The sequence below is a fragment of the Capra hircus genome, chromosome 22 (genome assembly GCF_001704415.2).
Source record: "Capra hircus breed San Clemente chromosome 22, ASM170441v1, whole genome shotgun sequence".
NCBI classification, from domain to species: domain Eukaryota; kingdom Metazoa; phylum Chordata; class Mammalia; order Artiodactyla; family Bovidae; genus Capra; species Capra hircus.
This window is the reverse complement of record NC_030829.1, coordinates 53650219-53671303: the sequence shown is the minus strand read 5'-3', so window position 1 is coordinate 53671303 and position 21085 is coordinate 53650219. Positions and strand designations below refer to the sequence as shown.

The following is a 21085-nucleotide window of genomic DNA, read 5'->3' as shown; positions in this document are numbered from 1 at the left end:
CAGATTTGTGGGACAGAGGTTCTTAGTGAATAAATCAGTGACTGATGATTTATCCACCAGGAAGGTCACAGCTAAAGTACCAGAGGGTCCTTGGAGGGTGTTTCGTTTCTGTTAGTCATATCCGACTCTTTGCAACCCCATGGACTGCAGCATGCCAGGCTTTCCTGTCCTTCACTATCTCCCAGAGTTTGCTCAAACTCATATCCGTTGAGTCAGTGATGCTATCTAACCATCTCAGCCTCTGTAGACCCCTTCTCCTCCTGCCCTTAATGTTTCCCAGCATCAGGGTCTTTTCTAATGAGTCAGCTCTTTGAATCAGATGGCCAAAGTATTGGAGTTTCAGCTTCAGCATCAGTCCTTCCAATGAATATTCAGGGTTGATTTCCTTTAGGATTGACGGTTTTGATCTCCTTGCTGTCCAAGGGACTCTCAAGCGTTTTCTCTAGCACCACAGTTGAAAAGTATCAATTCTTCAGCGCTTAGCCTTCTTTATGGTCCAACTCTCACATCTGCACGTGACTCTTGGAAAAATCATAGCTTTGACTATATGGACCTTTGTTGGCAAAGTGATGTTTCGTTGACTTTGTATATGCCGCCTCAGCAACCCAGCTTTTGGAGATGTCCAGACTCTGAAATAGTCTAGCCTGAATTAGGGAGGTCTCCCTTTAATTCATGGCAGGCCTGCTTTCTTAGGAGTCATCTCAGTATTTATAAGTAATTCACAGGTAAGCTTTCTAACTTATGCTGGCCTGACCGTGCCCCGAGCCCTCCACCAGCTCATTGAATTGGCGTATCAACCTGAGAGAGTTCAGCATTGTTATTACTCTCATTTCACAGATGAGCAGAGGCTTGGAAAGTTGAGTTTCCTTCTGGTTGGTTATATCGATGTTAAATATAGCCTGGTTGACACTGGAAACCAGGACCGTGTGGACCCACAGCCCTTGCTCGCAGCCACTGTATCTAATGAGCTTTGCTTAGAGAGACACGGGATCTTGCCGTGACGTCTCAGGTTCAGTTCTGCCTGGGTGCTATGTGACAGCAAAGATTGGGTTCGGGGATATTTTCGATGTGTGAATGCAGAAGAGCGGCCTGGTACTTGGAATAGGGGAGTCAGAATTCGGTAGCGGGTGTGATGTACCCATAGGAGAGAAACGGATTAAGGGCTTTCATTAGAGGGCTGTTCCTCCTTAGGCCCTTTGATCCCTGAGTTTTCTGAGCTGCTGAGTCATTCCCGATAGTTCAGCATTGGCGTGTGAGCTGAATGAGTCAGCTGGATCTCGGGGAAAAGCTGAAGACAAGAATGTGAGAAAGGGAGAGTGGGCAGATAACAAAGGGAGCCAGCGGGCGAGGGCAGAATCAGGAAACCACCAGAATAGACGGAGCTGAGCCAAGGGCTGCGCGGGTCAGAGGAGAGGATTTTACTTGGCGCGTGGTCACAGGGTCACGTGTCCCTCTCCAGCAAATCCCCTTCTGCCGCACGCAGCAGAATTGGGAGCAGAGTTGGCTTCCCAGCGCGGACTGTGTTGCTGCCATCCGAGGCCATGACATCCCTGACAGCGGGAAGGCGTCAGCTTCTTTGTGCCTGGGACACGGGAGGAGCCTGGGACTTCTAAGCCATGGTGTGAGGGTGACTCCTGTGCGACCTGTGTCGTTGATTGCCACATCCGCATTCCAAGCACCTGATACTTGCACACGCATGGTGAGGGTGGAAATCTGTACCCATCCCCTCAGTATAACCAGACCAAAGGGGACCCCTGGTGGGACCCAGGGTCTCCTCAACTCTAAACGCAGAGTGGAGGGTGCCCTGACACGCAGCGGGGCTCACTGCATGCTAACTAACACGTGTGCCAGACGCCCGGATTTAGGGAGTGAGAGCTTTCACAGGAGGCTGAGCTTTGTGCTTCCATCAGTCACGGCTCGGGCCTTCTTGGTGATCTCATCCTGCTGAGAGCATCTCCCCTCGCTCAGATGGTCCATCTCTCACATCGTCTTCTACACTTCCGTCTCCCACCCTGGCCCTGTGACGGTTCATTTTATGTGTCGACTTGACCGGGCCACTGGGCACCCAGATTTTGGCCTAATGATAGTACTGGGGTGACAACCCTGGCAAAGATGCCGCCCGTGTGAGCGTGCATGCGCGCCAAGCCGCTTCAGCCGGGTCCGACTCTTTGCGACCCTGTGGACCATAGTCTGCCAGGCTGCTCTGCCTGCAGGATTCTCCAGAACTGACATTATTTGTTTTGTTTTGGGGGTTATGGGTGATTTTCTTCTCCCACATGTATTTTTTTTTTCACAATGTGGCTATATTGCCTTTGTGATGTATAAAGTGCTAAAGACAATAAACTTACAGATCGTTTCTTACTGATAAGTGAACCGTGGTTTAGGAAGTCGAGACTGGCAGTGTCCAATATGGTAGTCAGTAGCTGCGTGTGGCTGTTTAAATGGAAACTGCACTAATTAAGATGAAATAAAAGTTTTAATTCCTCAGTCACGCTAGCCGCATTTCAAGCGCTCAGAGGTCATCACGGTGCTTGCTTTTATGTTCTGTTTCTCCCAGTTAGAAGTACGTCTGATGCTCCTTCCTCATCGCCCTGTGGTCTTCTGAAGCATCTGCCGCATACGAGTCTGTTGACCTGATGTTTCAAAGCCAGCGTGACCTTCCTGCCAGTTAAGGTTTAAAGCGGAAGAGAACCCTGACCACGGGGGGCAGGCGTGGATCCTGTGGTTGGGTTTTCAAGGCACCGCTGGGGCACCGGCCAGCCTGGGAGTCTGGCAGATCCAGTTCCTGGCCACCACTGGGGGGTTTGGTTGTCTGAGTCCACCACGGGGGGAAGACCCTCTCTGTTCCTCCTAACCGCCTCAGGTCCTGTCGGCTGCCCTGCGCAGCCCCATCCACACAGCTGGCCTCTGAGCACAGCACCACTCCCCAGCTCCGAGACCTCAGCCACTTCTTCTCATAACATCATAGTCTGATTCCTTTACTTGACGCTGAGATTCCTCCACGTACTTCCAGCCCCTTTCTCGTCCGCTCTCTTGCCACCGTCTCCTCCACCCCGTGTCCCTGGGAGCCTCTGGCTGCACTGAACGTCACCCACCCCGTTCCTACCCCTGTGCCTCCCGCTTCATCCCAACAGGTGCTCGTCGCTCTCTGAGCGGTGTCCTCCACTGCGGTCTCTGCTGTGGCCCCTCGGGTACAGGTCTCGGATCCATCTCAGGAACACCATACCTGTGTTGGGGTGTGAGGAAATATGATTAGGTTGAAACTGCTTCAGGGCCTGTGCCTCCCCCTCTGAGGTTAGTTTTGGGAGAATGGGGACAGTGTTTAACTGATCTTGATTTTTCCCTCTATCTGGCACCTTTACCGTAAGGCAGAGCACAGTTGGCCCTGAGGAAATATCGGGGGGCATAAAGGTGGCAGTTACCCATTACCCTGCTCCCCATCCCCCATCCTCTAGCCTGAAGCAACCTCTCCTCTATAGCGTTGCCTATTCTGGATGTTCCATACCAATGGATTCATAGGTATATGGTCTTTTGTAACTAGCTTCTTTTATTAATACTTAGCATCATATTAGCCAGAGTCAACTACGCTGTAGGGTGTATCAGAACTTCATCACTCTTCATGGCTGAACAATAGCCCATTGTACAGATGGACTGCATTTTATTCATTCATCGGTCAGTGGATACTCCTTTCCACTTTTTGGCCGTTTGCCGCTGTGAGGATCCCTGTGCATGTTCTTGCGTGGACATATTTTTTTTCAGTTCTCTAGGATAGACACCTAGGAGTGGCATTGGTGGGTCATATGGCAACTCCACGTTTAGCTTTTTGAGGAACCGTTTTGCAAAGTGGCGACACCTTCACATTCCCACCAGCAGTGTCTGAATGTTCCAATGTCTCCACGTTTCCTGCCAGCACCTGTGATTATCTGAATGAGTCTGACCATCCTAGTGAGTGTGAAGCTGAATCTCAGTGTGGTTTTGATTTGCATTTCCCTGATGACCAGTAATGTGGAGCATTTTTCTCATGGCCTTGTTTGTATGTCTTATTTGGAAAAAATCTATTCAGACCCTTTACCCATTTTTAGTTGGGTTATTTGTCTTTCTATTGTTACACTTTAATAGTTCTTTATATGTTTTTCATATACATCTATCAGGTATAATTTGCCAATATTCTCTCTTAATCTGTGTACCGTTGTTTCTCTTTCTTGATATTATTATTTGCAGCACGAAAGTTCTTAATTTTGATGTCATCCAATTTATCTCTGTTTTCTTTTGTTTCTTGTGGTTTTGGTGCTTTATCTAAGTAAACGTAGCCCTGTCAAAGGTCACAAAGATTCATGCCCATATTTTCTTAAGAGTTCTATAGTTTTAGTTGTTAGGTTGAACTCTGATCCATTTTGAGTTCATTTTTGCATGTGGTGTGAGGCAGAAGTTCAAATCCGTTCTTTTGCCTGTGGACAGCCAGTTTTCCCGGCACCATCTGTTGAAGAGACCACTCTTTATCAATTGGATTGTCTTGGGATATTCATCAAAAATTAATTGATGCTAAATGTTAGGGTTCACTTATGGTCTTTCAATTTTATTCCATTGCGCTAATCAATTATCTTTTAAAGAGATTTAACTAATAAGAAAGAGATCAGTTACTGTTTCTGGTCCTCTTCATTCCTTTGTTTAGATCCAGGTTTTCATCTGGTTCCATTTTCTTTGTCCTGGAAAGACTAACTTTTTTTTTTTTTTTGGTAGTGCTGATCTGCCTGTAAAGAATTCTTTCGGCTTTTGAATGTCTTAATTCATTCTTACTTCACACTGGTTTAAAAGATATAATATTGTAAAAGATATACCGCCTTTTATAATGGTTATAAAAGATATAAATTGTCCTAAAATATATAAATAGAAATATATATATATATTTGCTGGGTGTATAATTCTAGGTCGACAGCTTTTTATTTTGTCTTTAAAGATGTTGTTTCGCTGTCTTCGTGCTTGTCTTGTTTTCAACGAGAAATCCAATGCGATCTTTATCTTTGTCTTTTCGTATGTAACGTCTTTTTCCTTTGATTAAGGTTTTCTCTCCATCATTGATTTTGAGAACTTTGATCATGATGTCCCTGGTGTACTTTTCATGCTTCCTTTGCTTGAGATTTGCTGAACTTTTTGGGTCTGTGGCTTTAAATCTTCATCGAATCTGGAGTATTTTTGGCCATCATTTCTTCAGATTTTCTGCCATTCTCCCCTGGAGCCTCCACTTCAGGGATTCAGTGATCCCTTGGTTTGGCGCATATATATATATATATTTTTTTTTTTTTTTTTCTCCCTCTACACTCTAGCTTGCAGTCTTAGTTCCACACCAGGGGTTGAATCAACACTCTCGGCAATGAAAGCGCCGCGTCCTAACTGCCAGGCTGCTGAGGAATTCCTGTTTTGGCACCTTGAAGTTGTCCCACGGCTCACTTCACGGCCCTTTCATAACTCAAATTCTTTTCCTCTCTGTTGCATTTCGGACAGTTGCTGTGCCTTTAATGTCATAGATTTTATTTCTTGCAATGTGCAATCTGTGTTTAATCCCATTCAGTGTCTCTTTCATCTCTGACATCCTTTTCATCTCTAGCAGGTCAGTCTGGGCCTCTTGATATCTTCTGGGTCGCTGGTTAACTTTGGGGGCAAAGTTATTTACTGTTGCATGGAGTAGAACAACAGTAGCTTGTCCTTTGCTAATTCTAATGTCTGTGTCAGACCTGGGTTGATTTCCGCAGATGGATTATTTTCTTCATTATGGGATGTGTTTTCTTGCTTCTTTGCCTACCGGATCATCTTTGACTGGAAGCCACTCATTGTGAACCATACCTTATTGAGTCCTGGGTGTTTTTACATTCTATTAAATCTTCTTGAGCAGTTAAATCTTCTGGGGTGCAGATAAGTTACTTGGAAACAGTGATCCTTTCCAGGGTGGTTTTTATGATTTGCTAAGTGAGTTTATAGCAGACCTCAGTTCAGTTCAGTCACTCAGTCGTGTCTGACTCTTTGCGACCCCATGGACTGCAGCACCCCAGGCCTCCCTGTCCATCACCAACTCCCAGACCTTGCTCAGACTTATGTCCATTGAGTCAGTGACGCCATCCAGCCATCTCATCCTCTGTCATCCCTTTCTCCTCTTGTTTTCAATCTTTCCTAGCATCAGGGGCTTTTCAAATGAGTCAGTTCTTCACATCAGGTGGCCAAAGTATTGGAGCTTCAGCATCAGTCCTTCCAATGAATACCCAGGACTGATCTCCTTTGGGATGGACTGGTTGGATCTCCTTGCAGTCCAAGGGACTCTCAAGAGTCTTCTCCAATACTGCAGTTCAAAAGCATCAATTCTTCAGCGCTCAGCTTTCTTTATACAGCAGACCTCAGTCTAGGGTTAACTATCCCTTCCAACACAGGGCACAGCCTTACTCAGCATCGCCTGGATTATTATGCATCCTCCCGTCTGTCTGCTGGGACCAGACCGTTTCCGGCCCTTGTGAACGTCAGGCACTGTTCTCTCTCATGCTTCTGGCTGTCTTTCGGCCCCAGCTGTGGTTATTTTCCTCACATGTCTGTGCTGATCTGTGCTCTGCTAAATCCTCCAAGGAGACCCTCTGCGAAGCTCCGGGATTTTTTTTTTCTGTGCAGCGTTCTCTTCCCTGACCCAGATGATGATGGTCTGGGAGAACGGACGTGGAAAACAAGAAGAGAATGGATTTGTAAAACTGTAAGGAAAAAAAACAAAAAAAAAAGGACTCCAGAGCGGCGGTTTAGAACAGGATTGGAGTGTGGAGTGGGCTGCTCAAGAGTGTGGTCCTCGACCAGTGCTGGCCAGTAGGCAGAAGCACAGACATGAGGCTTTTCCTAACACTTCAACAGACATTGAACACTTTCATAACAGCCTGACAAAGCCAATTGGGGCTTGGGTTTCATATGTTTTCATTTCCCCACGTTATTGTATTTTATGAGAAAATAAGTCTGGCAGATGGAAATGAAAGAAAAACCCCCGAGACTTGGCCCTTGCTCACAGAAAAACTGAGAAAGCAGCAGTGATCTGGAGGTTTTGGACAAAGAGGGAGACGGAGGTGGAGGGGATTTTTTTCCTTGAAGGTGTTCGATGGGGTCCTGGCAGCAGTGACGTACGGCACATGCTTAGTATGCACTGGTGCTGTGCTGGGCCCTCTGTCATCCCTAACCTTGTCCTCTCCATGATACCTTCTATGCAGGGACCCAGGGGTGTAGGTGACCGGCCAGCCTCTCACTGCTGGGAAGCAGAAGCCGAGGACCCCAGCCTGAGCGCTTTCCCACTTCTGCTGCTCTGATGTTCGTCCCACTGGGCCGGCGTGAGCCTATGGAATCCAGGTGGACTGTTCATCGGAACCCAGCCAGTGTGCTTGGCTTCTTTCTGTTGCTTTGTTACTAGCAATGTCTTCTAACAGTTCACCTGTTCTGGGAAAGCAGAAGTAGATCAGGTAGGCCTCTGTGAATGACACAGCTGTTCCATAGCTGCCCTGGTCACAACTGGCCTCCGGGGACTTGAAATGTACTTGTTCAAATACTTGAACTGATTTTTTTTTTTACAAAAGTTTATTCTTAAATGTACAGTAGGTTCCAAGACAACATTTAATTCTAGCTATATGTGGCAACAGCTGTTACGGCAGTGAATCCAGATGTTTACACAGGAATGGAACGAAGGCTCATCATTGCCTCTGCACAAGGAATAGCTTCCTCTTTGCCGGATTTCTTAATTCCACAGGTGGCCGAGCGGCCTTTCCCTGGGGCCTTTGCCCTTTGCTTTTAGCTCCTCGAGTTTCTTCTGCTCCTCCTCCTGATTGTGCTGGAATGCCTTATGTTCCTCGTCCACCCTCGAAGCCTGACGTGATGCCTGCCGCTCCTTCCCCAGACCCTGCTTGAGGAAGCTTAAACTCATTTTTTTTTTTTTTTTTTTGAGCAGACATTTTATTTTATTATGCACTGAAACGCTGTTCTCGTTTGGTCGTCGAGTCGTGTCCGACTGTTTTGCGACCCCATGGACTGTAGCCCGCCGAGCTCCCCTGTCGATGGGATTTCCCAGGCAAGAATACTGGAGTGGGTTGCCATTTCCTCCTCCTGAACTGAATTTAAGAAAGGATTTGTTTATTTCATTGTGCGGGTCTTCACTGGTGCACGGCTCTTCTCCAGTTACGCCGATCGGGGCTGCTCTCTCGTGATGTGTGGGTTTCTCATTGCAGCGGCTTCTCTTGCTGTGGAGCACGGGCTCCAGGGTGCACAGGCGTCAGTGGTGGCCCACGGGCTTAGCTGCCCTGCGGCACGTGGGATCTTCCCGCATCAGGGATCGAACCCACGTCCCCAGCATTGGCAGGAGGATTCTTTACTGTTGTCACTCGGGAAGCCCTTGAACTGAATTTTTTTATGTTATTTTGAATAATCGAGAATTACACATCAATGGCCACACATGGGCTGGTAGCCACTGTGGATGGCGCAGGTAGAAGTTACCAGCTGGAACAGTACAATAAAAACATATCTGAAGGACTGCTGGTTTTTACATCTCTCAGCAAGTATCTTCATTGTCGGGAAATCTTTGCATTGTTACTTTTAAGGGAGATATTTTGGAAACAAATTTGCGGTAAGGCCTTAACGCTAAGGGCCAATTAGTTTTCCAGAATAGATGAGCTGTTTCTATTTCTAGAAATCAGGAAGAATGGTGAGTATTGCAAGTTTAGTTTTATTTGTCACACTAAGTGGCTGACCTCTCTCGTGTCGTCCTCAGCTGCTCTTTCCTTCACTAAACTACACTGACTTTATCCACATTTTTCATCTGAAGATGCCCCTGTAGACGTATATAAAATATTCATTCACTGCATCTATGGGAAGTGGCTTTTTGGAGTGGATTCTTGCTGAGTGTGTACGTGTATTAGTCAATATTTTATGAGCTATTGTTGTGATCGGAAAATAAAGAGCGACTTTGACTACTATATTCCATAGCTCTGGAAAAACTCTTCATTTGGAATATTTTTCGTGTGCATATCACCAGCTGTTTCCCGTTTCAGGGGCTTCCTCTGCTTGAAGCAGGATGATTCTGAAACTAAAGATGCAACCCGACACACCTTCTTCCTTCTCAACAGCTTTGTGTTTGATGCTGATTGTTACAGGAATGGCCTGGGTCCTTAGTTTTTGCTGCGCTGGGTCTCACCTGCAGCTCACAGGCTCTTCGTTGCTGCTCGGACCTCCCCTAGTTGCAATGCTCGGTGCTCGGTGGCTACTCTCTAGCTGTAGTGTGCGGGCTTCTTGTTCCGGTGGCTTCTCTAGGGCGGGGCAGGCTCTGGGGCAAGCGGGCTCAGTAGCTGTGGCACACGGGTTTAGCCGCACCGTGACGTGTGAGATCTTAGTTCCCGGACCAGAGATGGAACTCACATGCCCTGCGTTGGCAGGTGGATTCTCAACCCCTGGACCACCAGGGAAGTCCCGGTCCAGGGCTTAGCACTTTTGTTGGACCGAGATGAGCCTCTTCAAGTGGAGATGCTGGTTCAGAGACAGGCCCGAGGCGCAGCCCAAGTCAGTGGTTCTCCAAGTGTGGTCCCGGACCGGCACGGTCAGCAGCACCTGAGAAGTCGTCCGACAGGCGGATCCTCAGGCCCCTCCCGGAACTACTGAGTCAGAATCTCTGAGGAGGGGCCCTAGAAACCTTGTGTGTTAGCACACCTGACAGGTGGCCTGAAGCACGCTGAAGTCTGAGAACCGCAGGCCTGTTTCCTCGTGTTCACGCCTTGGCCGTTCTGCTTTATCTTCCGGTCTGTGTGAGCTCTGGCACGGCTCTGCTGGCTCCAAATACGTGCCACCATCGGAAGTGTGAGGACTGCGGCTTGTCACCACCACTCAGGGGAGTCACATGGGGAAGAAGTATCATTGGGAAGGTCTAGACGTCCACCGTCTTCCCCTCCCACAGCCTGTTCCAGGGCAAAGGGATAGTACAGTGCGATGGAAAGGGTGTTCACCTGGCACCAGTGAGTTGTGTAGTCCCTCAGTTGTGTCCGACTCTTTGCGACCCCATGGACTGTAGCCCACCAGGCTCCTCTGGCCATGGGATTTCCCAGGCAAGAATCCTGGAGTGGGTTTCTTGTGAGGCCTGGGTTCAAACCCCAGCTCTTGTACTTGGCCTTGGCCAGACAGCCAAATTTTCTTGACCCCTTTAGCTTTTTGTTTCCTCATCTGCAACATGAAGACTCAGTGAAACTGCATACAGTGCCATAAGTGGAGTTAAACTGCTTAAAGTCTGGGGTCATAATATTGCCAGGTTTAATGAGAAGACCCCAGCTAACCTCCAACGCCCACCAGCCTGGAGTTCTCAGCCCTGCTGTGTGGCCTGCCTGTCCCGTCTTGGCTGTGGTCTGGCGCCACCTGGTGGTGCTCGGCTGCTCTAGCTTATTTGTCAGTGAGGATGGTTCGGGGTCCTGCACTTGCCTGGAACTTTAAGGACAGGGGCTGTGATTCCAGGAATTTCCCAGTTCATCGGTGTCTGTTTCATTGGCTAGATCTAGAGTGATTCAGCTTGGAGAATACCTTATTTCTGCCTCCCTGCTTTTCAAGATGAGTTTGCTTGCTGTTTTCTGCGTGGCCTTACCTTCCTTCAGTATGCCTAGGGAAAAGATGGGGGTTGTCACCGTCAAGTTATATCCCACATGGGTGCCATCACAAGGGATTTTTACAGAACTGTCAAGACAGTTAAAGGGATACAGGGTAGGTAAAATGCCCAGTACATAGAAAGAACTTTAAAAAATGGAAACGCCCTTCCCCATTCCCTAGTAGGGAGAGAGAGACTGGATTCCACATGGCGGTGTGTACTCAGCAAGTGTTAAACTGTGCAGGTGGGCTCACGGTGCAATGGAACAAGCGCACACGTCAGCGTCAGACAGCCTGGCTTCCAGCCTGCCCATTTATTACCTGGGCGAGCCTCGCTGAGCCTTCCTAATGTATGAAGTGGAGATGATATTGTTTGACCTGTAAGTACCCTGGTGGCCCAGATGGTAAAGAATCCCCCTGCAATGCAGGAGACCTGGGTTCAGTCCCTGGGTCGGGAAGATCCCCTGGAGACGGAAATGGCTACCCACTCCAGTATTCTCGCCTGGAGAATTCCATACACAGAGGAACCCAGCAGGCTACAGTCCATGGGGTCACAAAGAGCTGGACATAATTGAGCAACTAACACTCACTTTCCATGGTGTCTTTAGGGATTCCCTGGTGGCTCAGTGGTAAGGAATCCGCCTGCCAGTGCAGGAGATGTGGGTTTGATCCCTGGCTTGGGAGATCCCCTGGAGAAGGAAGTGGCAACCCACTCCAGTATTCTTTCCTGGGAAATCCCACGGACAGAGGAGCCTGGTGGGCTGCAGTCCATGGGGTCGCAAAGAGTCAGGCACGCCAGAGCGAGTTGACAACAACACATGGCGTCTTTATGAAAGAGAAGAGGAAGCCCAGACTGCTGGCCACAGATCACTGGCTGTCGTGTCCAGTGATCCCCAGTTCCTGCATCCCCACACGGCTCCGTAATGTCGACACGTGATGGGTCCTGTTTCTGCCTGATTCTTTGGTGAATTCTTTCCCCACTGAGTGCATCCTGGAGTAGGAGGCAGGGAGTGGTTTGGGAAATGTCTCTGAAAGGAACATGGAAGGTGGGAACAGCAGGGGGCTAATGATGTAATAACGTGTGTGGCAGTGTATTCAGACACTTTAAAAACTTTTTTTAGTGTATGAAACTTCTAAATACGGTGCTTGAAACAACAGGAGGCCATCAACAGATGTTAGTTGCTTTCTCTCACTTTGACAAAATGCAAACTAACTATGGGTGTGGAAGTCAGTTTCTAAACTCGGGGTTGGGGGGGGAGTGGATCTTTTAAAACTTTCGTGAAAACTAGAGTTTGAGTCCTTCAAAGCAGAGGAAGGCCCCACCTTCTTGGGTCTGTGGGGGAAGTCCTTGTTTCTTTATATATTTTTGGTAATAAAGGAAACAGAGATGCAGCCTTTGCCTGCTGCCCCTGCCTCTGAGATGCAGCCTTTGCCTGCTGCCCCCGCCTCTGGCGTCTGGACATGGGACTCCTCAGCTCTGGGACCTGGCAGGGAGAGGATTTGTCTGGCCAGCTGGGCACTTTTTAGAATGATCATCAAACTGACACCTGCTTATTATTAAGTTTTGGGAGGTTTAGGAGGGTATAAAGAAGCAAACCACTAGTGACCTCCTGCCTCACCCTCCACAGTCATTCAGATACCATGTATGTCTACCGAGAGACACTATCATTCTTGGACAGCTTTCCTTTCCAGTCTTTTTTCTTTAGATTTCTTCATTACGTAATTGAATCTTCCTTTTTTTTTTTTAACTTTTCACATTATTACATGAGTTTTATTTGAAAATTAAGAAGACAGTATTGTTTCTCAGATTATGAATACATGATTCTAGAAAAATTTAAAATGTGTGAAGCAGAAGGTGAAATTTCTCAGACCATCTTCTACTGTATTTAATAATAGAAAAATTTTGTAACTATTGAAAAGCATAAAGTGGTAAGTGAAATTTCCTTTGAATAAGCCTGTCAGTGCTATATAACATTAGATAAGTTTTGGAAAGAAAAATATAAAATAGAAAGTGAAATTTTCCTGTAGTACTATCAACCAGTGCTAAAACCTATTCGTTTCAGTATGCAGTCTTCCTTTTTCTTTTTCTTTAGCATCAATGGTGTGTGTGTGGGCATAGGTTACCAAAATGGAATTGTGCCGTAAATGCATGGGCAATCTAGCTTGCGTTTTTCCCTTACTAACGTAATTTGAGTATTCTCCTCTAGTAAAGCATTTTCTCATACCACTGAAACACTTATTTGAAGGGTATTTTAAATGGCTACATGTTACATTTAAATGTACTCTGCTTTATGTGATCATTTCCTCTAAGGCTGCCAGTTTGGATCCAAGTAAACATTTATTCATATTTCTGATTCATTCCCTAAGCTAAGTCCCAGACAGCCCCACTGAGTCAGAGATAAATAATTCAAGAGTTTCCTCTCCAGGGTGAGCTTATCATATTACCAGTCTTCTCTGTAGCTTACGGAAATACGCAGTGACAGCCATCACAAACAAATGTGATTGTTTTAAAAAATCTTTGTTATCATATGTGAAAAAGCTTTCATTTATCTTTCTTAGAATGCTACAGGGTTTGAGTTTGGCGTGTGTGATCCTTTTCTTCTGTGATTTTTGGAAGAGAGGTGATCTGCCCCCTCTATTAAATAAAAAAGCTAATTCCTGCCTAGATTCCTTAGAACGTCCCGGATCCCATTCCAAGAGAAGAGCTGGGTGTTCGCCACACCTTGGCTCAGAAGCTTTCTCCCTCTCTGGGAAGTCCTGTGCGTTTCCAGGCCACCTCCTGGCTCCCTCTAGTGGCTCCTTAGCAGCTGCAGCCTCGCTTCCTTGGCTGTCGTCCGCACCGGTTCGTCCTGGTTGGGACACCCCAGAGCAGAGCAAGGGCGCGCCGCAGACTTGCAGCCAGATGGTGTGTGTGGCGGGGGACTGTTCTCCTGAATGTCTGGGCAGCTCCTCTTAACGGTGGGCTCTTTGTGTGCTTGTCGCCTTGGCTGTAGGGAAGCAGCGCATTAGTGCTCACCCTGAGCCTGGACGGGGCACAAGGTGGAAAAGATACTCTTGTTAGTTCTCACTTTCCTTTCTGAAACTCTGAGTCCTCCGGAATCTTTTCATGGAGGGGAAGAATAGTAAGTCAGTAGCATTATTAAATTAAACTTCTAGGGATGTCAGAGGGTTCTGTTACAGGGACCCTGACATCATTGAGCTGTGGGTACTTGTTCTTTTAGTCTAGTTTTGTTGGGAAGGACTTCCCTGGTGGCTCAGATGGTAAAGTGTCTGTCTGCAGTGTGAGAGACCTGGTCAGTCCCTGGGTTGGGAAGATCCCCTGGAGAAGGAAATGGCCTTCCACTCCAGTATATTGCCTGGAAAATCCCATGGACAGAGGAGCCTGGAAGGCTACAGTCCATGGGGTCGCAAAGAGTCAGACACGAGTGAGCGACTTCACTTAGTTGGGAAGTGCTTGTGAAGGTTCTATAATGAGAACCTCCTAGAACAACTCGGAGGGGAGGACAGAAGGAAAGTTTGGAGAGCTAAGGACTTCTAACATACGCTCTATTGCCCTTCACGCTCTCTCAGTCCATTAAAGTTTGTTGTTCAGGCAATAAAAGTGATATACGCAGTGATTACAGGAGGGGAGAAAACTAACAAAAATCACCATTGCCTTTACTCAGAGGTGACGGTTGACATTCGGTTTACATGTATGTATGAGCATACATTTATTTTTGCATGTTTATCCCTATCTAGGTATACAAACACACACATACTTGCCTTTTTCTAAGGATTATTGATGTTCTTTATGCGTTTTAGATACTAATGCTGCGTTGTAGCCATCTTCTCATCCCTGACTTGCTTTCCTTCTATTCAACTTATTGCCCTCGGTTAGATGATTACCACAGAACTGGAAAAGGTTAGTTTTCATTCCAATCCCAAAGAAAGGCAATGCCAAAGAATACTCAAACTACCGCACAATTGCACTCATTCACACGCTAGTAAAGTAGTGCTCAAAATTCTCCAAGCCAGGCTTCAGCAATACGTGAACTGTGAACTTCCAGATGTTCAAGCTGGTTTTAGAAAAGGCAGAGGAACTAGAGATCAAATTGCCAACATCCTCTGGATCATCGAAAAAGCAAGAGAGTTCCAGAAAAACATGTATTTCTGCTTTCTTGACTACACCAAAGCCTTTGACTGTGTGGATCACAATAAACTGTGGAAAATTCTGAGAGAGATGGGAATACCAGACCACCTGACCTGCCTCTTGAGAAACCTATATGCAGGTCAGGAAGCAACAGTTAGAACTGGACATGGAACAACAGACTGGTTCCAAATAGGAAAAGGAGTACATCAAGGCTGTATATTGTCACCCTGCTTATTTAACTTTTATGCAGAGTACATCCTGAGAAACGCTGGGCTGGAAGAAGCACAAATCAAGATTGCCAGGAGAAATATCAATAACCTCAGATATGCAGATGATACCACCCTTATGGCGGAAAGTGAAGAGCTAAAGAGCCTCTTGATGAAAGTGCAAGAGGAGAGTGAAAAAGTTGGCTTAAAGTTCAACATTCAGAAAACTAAGATCATAGCATCCAGTCCCATCACTTCATGGCAAATAGATGGGGAAACAGTGGACACATTGGCTGACTATCTTTCTGGGCTCCAAAATCACTGTAGATGGTGATTGCAGCCATGAAATTAAAAGATGCTTGCTCCTTGGAAGGAAAGTTATGGTCAACTTAGACAGCCTATTAAAAAGCAGAGACATTACTTTGCCAACAAAGGTCCGTCTAGTCAAGGCTACGGTTTTTCCAGTGGTCATGTATGGATGTGGGAGTTGGACTATAAAGAAAGCTGAGCCCTGAATAATTGATGCTTTTGAACTGTGGTGTTGAAGACTCTTGAGAGTCCCTTGGACTGCAAGGAGGTCCACCCAGTCCATCCTGAAGGAGATCAGTCCTGGGGGTTCATTGGAGAGACTGATGTTGAAGCTGAAACTCCAATACCTTGGCCACTTGATGCGAAGAGCTGACTCATTTGAAAAGACCCTGATGCTGGGAAAGATTGAGGGCCAGAGGAGAAGGGGACGACAGAGGATGAGATGGTTGGATGCATCACCGACTCAATGGACATGGGTTTGGGTGGACTCTGGGAGTTGGTGTTGGACAGGGAGGCCTGGTGTGCTGCAATCCATGGGGTTGAAAAGAGTCGAACACGACTGAGCGACTGAACTGAACTGAACTGAGATGATTACCGAGCCCGCTTAACCCAAGGCTGAGTTAAAATTACAGTTATATCCTGAGGGAATGTAGCACATGCTCCGAGCATTAAACTGTTCTACAGGAACCAATCAGAGGGTTTGGGCAACAGTGAGATAACAGCGAATCTGTCAGCAGCTAACAGCACACAAAGGGTCTGATGAGGCCAGGAGAGGGTCAGGGCCTTCCTGAGGAGCTGACTATGAAAGTGAAAGTCGTTCAGTTGTGTCCGACTCTCTGCGACCCCATGGAGTATACAGTCCATGGGATTCTCCAGGCCAGAATACTGGAGTGGAGTAGCCGTTCCCTTCTCCAGGGGATCTTCCCAACCCAGGGATCAAACCCAGGTCTCCCACATTGCAGGTGGATTCTTTACCAGCTGAGCCAGCAGAAAAGCCCAAGAACATCGGAGTGGGTAGCCTATCCCTTCTTCAGGGGATCTTCCCAAGCCAGGAATCGAACCGAGCAGATTCTTTACCAACTGAGCTACTAGGGAAGCCCATTACTAGTGGAAGGTCACTGGATGGAAATCCTTACCTCGCCAAAGTCAAAGACAGTCGCCTGTATTTTCTAACACAGTAGCTTTTGTGTTTCACAGAAAGTCTGAGGTCTTTAGTGTGTCTGGAGGTTTGCTTTTGTAGTTGGATTTATTTCCCCTTTTGTGGTGATTCCCCTGCGTTGATGTTTCAGAGTCCTCTCTGAGCTCATTAGCACTGTCCTCATTAGCACCGTCTCCCCAGTTACCTTGTACTGTTTGCCTGCTCTGGGATGTCACAGGCGAGGACACCCATTGTGTACGGGGGGATCTCTGGGTGTCTCGAGCACTGTTAGTGTTTTTGGCATTGGTGATTTTGCTTTCAGGTGAACTAGGCCTAAGGGTCTTGATTCCACTAGTGTTTAGAAATTATTCAGTTTCTGAAGCTTCCATGGAGTCTGTCGGGTATGTTCTGTGCGTGGCCCTGGAAATATTCTTAGACCTGGGGTTGCTGCTTCAAGGTCCCCCACCAAGATGTTCCCACTTACCTTGAACAGGTGTTTTTGGTTTTTTTTTTTCCAAAAGGGATCTAAGGAGTTGATAAATAGTACACTTCTTGTCAGCATCCTAGCTCTCTGGAAACTAAAGTTACATCTGAGCAGTCAGGGTGTCTTGAATTTTTCCCACTCCCGCCCACCCCATTGAGATCAAGAGAAAACAGGAACATTCGTCATCTTTTCAGCGTGTGTTTTCTGTCGTTCAGATGAGAAAAGATGTGAAAGTAAGCAAAATAAGAGCTGACCAGTTTATAGGACTTTCCTGACCGGTTGTCTCCAGCATGCCCTGGAGAACATCTCAGAGGTGAGGGTCCCCAGTCCTGTGGGAAACAGCAGCGTCACAGGAGACTGCAGCCTGCTCCCCCTACATGTGGGTGCCGCTGCGTCTTCTCACCCAGAGTCTCAGTGGCTTCTTTCTCAGCAGAGAGGAGGTAGCAGGAGTAGGTACAGGAGGATTCCCCAGTCAGCCTGCCAGGTGGCACCGTAACAGAGGCCCTGTCTTCTGGCCCGAGTCTGCCTGTTACCGAGGGCCACGTCACCTTCCAGAAACCAGAAACTGTTGCTAACAGTTGGCATTGTTCTCTGCTTGGTTATTTCTGCTTTACAAGATTTCGCCCTTCTTGTCTCCTTTTCCAGCGCCTGTGAATATTTTCTTCTCACCCTGCCTTTGTGCTTTCTCCTTAGGCCGGAAGCTGAGAGGAAAAGCCTTTTATTTCGTCAACGGCAAAGTATTCTGCGAGGAAGACTTCCTGGTGAGTCTGTCACCCAAGCAGGCCTGGCAGAAGGTGGTTTAACTCTGTGGCGCCCCCAGCGCCCCCGGAGGCCGTGTCGCTGGAAAAAGGGGTCCAGTCATTTCTTTTGCAGCAGCAGGCGAGTGGCCCACGTTTCCAGGCAAATGACAAGCCTGTGCTTTTCAGGGACTTCACGGTCACTCAGCCTGACTTCCTGTGCCTTGCCCATCTCACCCAGCTCTTTTTTTTTATAAATTTTATTTATTTATGGCTGCACTGGGTCTTCCTGCTTCTCATTGCGCTGGCTTCTCTTGTTGAGGAGCACAGGCTCTCGGAATGCGGGCTTCAGTAGTTGTGGCCCCCAGGCTTAGCTGCCCCGCAGCATGTGGGGTCTTCCTGGATCAGGGATGGAATCCGCACCTCCTACATGGACAAGGAGGCTCCTTACCACCAAGCTCCCTGGGAAGCCCCTGCACCCAGCTCTCTCTCTGGGGTCCACGCCCCCCTTATGTCTCATTCTGCCTCTCCCATCGCTGAAAAGTCCATCCATGCGCCAGTTTGTCCCAGAGCTGAACTCCAGCCCTGTGGGCACCTCTGAGGCCAGCTGCTCACGGTCTCCCTGCCCACCGGGCAGGCCCAGGGTTGGCCCCCCAGCCCTCCCACTCCCTTGAGAGTCACTTGAAGCCAAAAAACCGCCTTGCCTGGGACCTCGTCTCTGAGACCAGGGCCCTATGTTCCTCCTGCACCCCGCCTCCTTCCTCTCCCTCCTAGAGCGCGGCCAGGCATCAGTGCCACCGCGTCGCCCTCGGGCCCCTGTGGCCCCACCGCCTGCACCCTGCTGCGCGGCCTCGTCGCCCAGGCTGGGCGCCAGGGCTCGGCTCATGCGCGGAGGCTCCCTGCGCTCCGGGCAGCCTCCCTCGCAGCCTTTCGTCCCACTCACTGTGGGGCTTGGGGTTCTCTGCGGCCCATGTCCCACCCTGTGTGCTGGAGCCCGCGTTGTGTCCGCTGCCCGGAATGCCTTCCCTCTTTGTTTGCCCAGATCCTCTGACAGCCTGCATGTTCCCTGGCCTCAAAGTGGGTCTCCTCCTCTGTACTGCTGCCCTTGGCCTTTTCTGGCCAGCGGTTAGCACACTGCCTGTCCATTTACAAGTCTCCCCTGACCTGACTGAAAGTTCCTAGGGAGGGAGGAACACGGTGTTTCACCTTCTCATCTTTAGACCCTAACACAGCGCCAGGCAAGGAGCCAAGCCTGGTCAGTAGGATGACCGGCTTCTTCATGGACGTGTGGGTTGACTCATGATGACTCATGTTTGCCAGTAACGGGCAGGCAAACCCAAGGAAGCTGATTCCTGCATGCCCTCGGGGGGGGTCATTTCCTCCCACGTGTTCACTTTAGTCGCTGGTGCTGTGTATGTGATAGTCAGATGGTGGTGCCATACCAGAGCTGACTGTCTCCCAGCTTCAAATCTGCTGGGCTGAGTGCCTGTCCTGCTCCTAGAGTCTCATGGGCTCTGGGTGGGTCATCTGCCCATGCCTGGGCAAAGTGATGGGTGCTGGAGGCATGCAAGGCTCTGACTGACCAGGTCCGCGCCTCGGAACCTAGCGTGGGGGGCCAGCCCCACAGAAACCATGGGACCACCAGTGGCAAAGCAAGGCTGGATCTCAAGCAGAAATAAAGACCTTCTCTGGTCCGGGAGGATCCCACATGCCCCAGGGCAGATCAGCCTGTGCACCACAGCCAAGCCAGTGCTCTGGGGCCTGGGAGCTACAACTGCTAAGCCCGTGCGCCTCAACTGCTGATGCCCATGTGCCTAGAGCCCATGCTTCACAGCAAGAGAAGTCACCGCAATGAGAAGCCCATGCAGCACAACTAGAGAGGAGCCCCCGCTTGCTGCAGCGAGAGAAAGCCCACACGCGGAAAGGAAGACCCAGCACAGCCAAAAGTAGAAATAAATAAAGTTAAGAAATAGAGAACTGTTACCCCTAGAATCAGGAAGTGCCGGGCAGCAAACCCCTGCACTATGTGGTGTCGGGCTCCAGAAAATTTCCCTTTGCTTTCCCACTTTCCTTTCTATTACCTGTCCCTTGTTAAATTGTGTTTGCAATATCTAAGCTTCTAGTATCCTCCAGAGTGTAGTATTTAGTCTGTTTTTTGAGGTGAGTTCCTCATTTCTTTCCAGATTCCAGCTCTGTGTGTGTGTGTATATGTGTTTTGGTAAGATAAGGTAAATCATATTTATCCAGTTTCTTTGAAGCTGATTGTAAAAGGCATTGGCTTTTTAAAAAAATTATTTATTTTTAATTGATGGATAATTGCTTTACAATATTGGTTTGATCTCTGCCATACGTCGACATGAATTAGTTATAGGTGTACATATGTCCCCTCTCTCTTGAACCTCGCTCCCACCTCCCACCCTTTCCCACCCCTCTAAGTTGTTACAGAACCCCAGTTTGAGTTCCCTGAGTCATACAGCAAATTTCCATTGGCTATCTATTTTACCTGTGGTAGTACGTATGCTTCCATCAAGGCGCTGGCTTTTTAACCAGACCCAGACTTGAATTTGAATCCCATCCTCACCCCCGATAGGCTATGTGACCGTGAGAAAGTAACTTTACCTCTCTGAGCTTTGCTTTGTCTCCATTTGAGAAACAGTGTAATATATACCTTGCAGAATTGTTTTGCAAATTTAGGGCAAACTTGAGCATGCATCAGAATTCCCTGGAGGGCTTGCAAAAACCCAGATTGGCACTGCCCCTCATCCCCTGCCCCTAGTTTCCAATTGTCCAATTCAGTAGGTTAGGGATGGAGCCTAAGAATTTGCACTCTGACAAGTTCTCAGGTGATGCCAGGGAATGAGTCTTGAGGACTGCTGGGTTAGAGGCTGCTAGCTCTCTGCACAGCCTCTTATGCAGAGCCTGGCCGGTCATGGATGCCCGGGTGCAGCTGTTGAGAGATGAGCGGTATCAGTGTTTGTAATGGCTCTTGTGGCGGAGGGTATTCTGTAATTCACCACACTGTTGTCCACAGAGACGTGAGAGATTCCTGCATAGAGTGACACGTCTCTCTAAGACGTTCTTCGTGGTCCTCGAGGCTGGCGGGGAAGTAGCTAGATCCCTCTGCCCTGCCTGGGCTGAACTTTCTTTTCTCTTCTCTCTGCAGTACTCTGGTTTCCAGCAGTCCGCTGACAGGTGCTTTCTCTGTGGACATCTGATCATGGACATGGTGAGTAGGGTCAGGTGAACAAGGTAATATTGATCATGTGGTGGGCGGGGAAGGCATTGGCAGAAAAAAATAAATTAATAATTGGAAGCAGTGTTTCCTACCTTGCTTTGTGATCATGGCTGGGTTTCTCTGCATCTATTCACGGCTCTGCTGGGTCTCCATCTCTGTGCGGGCTTCTCTCTGGCTGCGGCAAGTGGGGCCTCTGTCTGGTTGCGGTGAGTGGCCTTCTCACC

The 21085-nt window shown here is 48.2% G+C and overlaps 1 protein-coding gene across 1 annotated transcript in view; it reads left to right on the top strand.

Annotated features, from left to right (window-relative positions):
- LIMD1 (LIM domains containing 1) overlaps positions 1-21085 on the top strand; it is a 69366-nt gene that overhangs the window by 38172 nt on the left and 10109 nt on the right. The window contains exons 3-4 of the mRNA XM_018038296.1: positions 17583-17650; positions 20790-20852. Coding sequence (XP_017893785.1) covers positions 17583-17650; positions 20790-20852 — 131 coding nt within the window. The remainder of the gene's footprint in view (positions 1-17582; positions 17651-20789; positions 20853-21085) is intronic.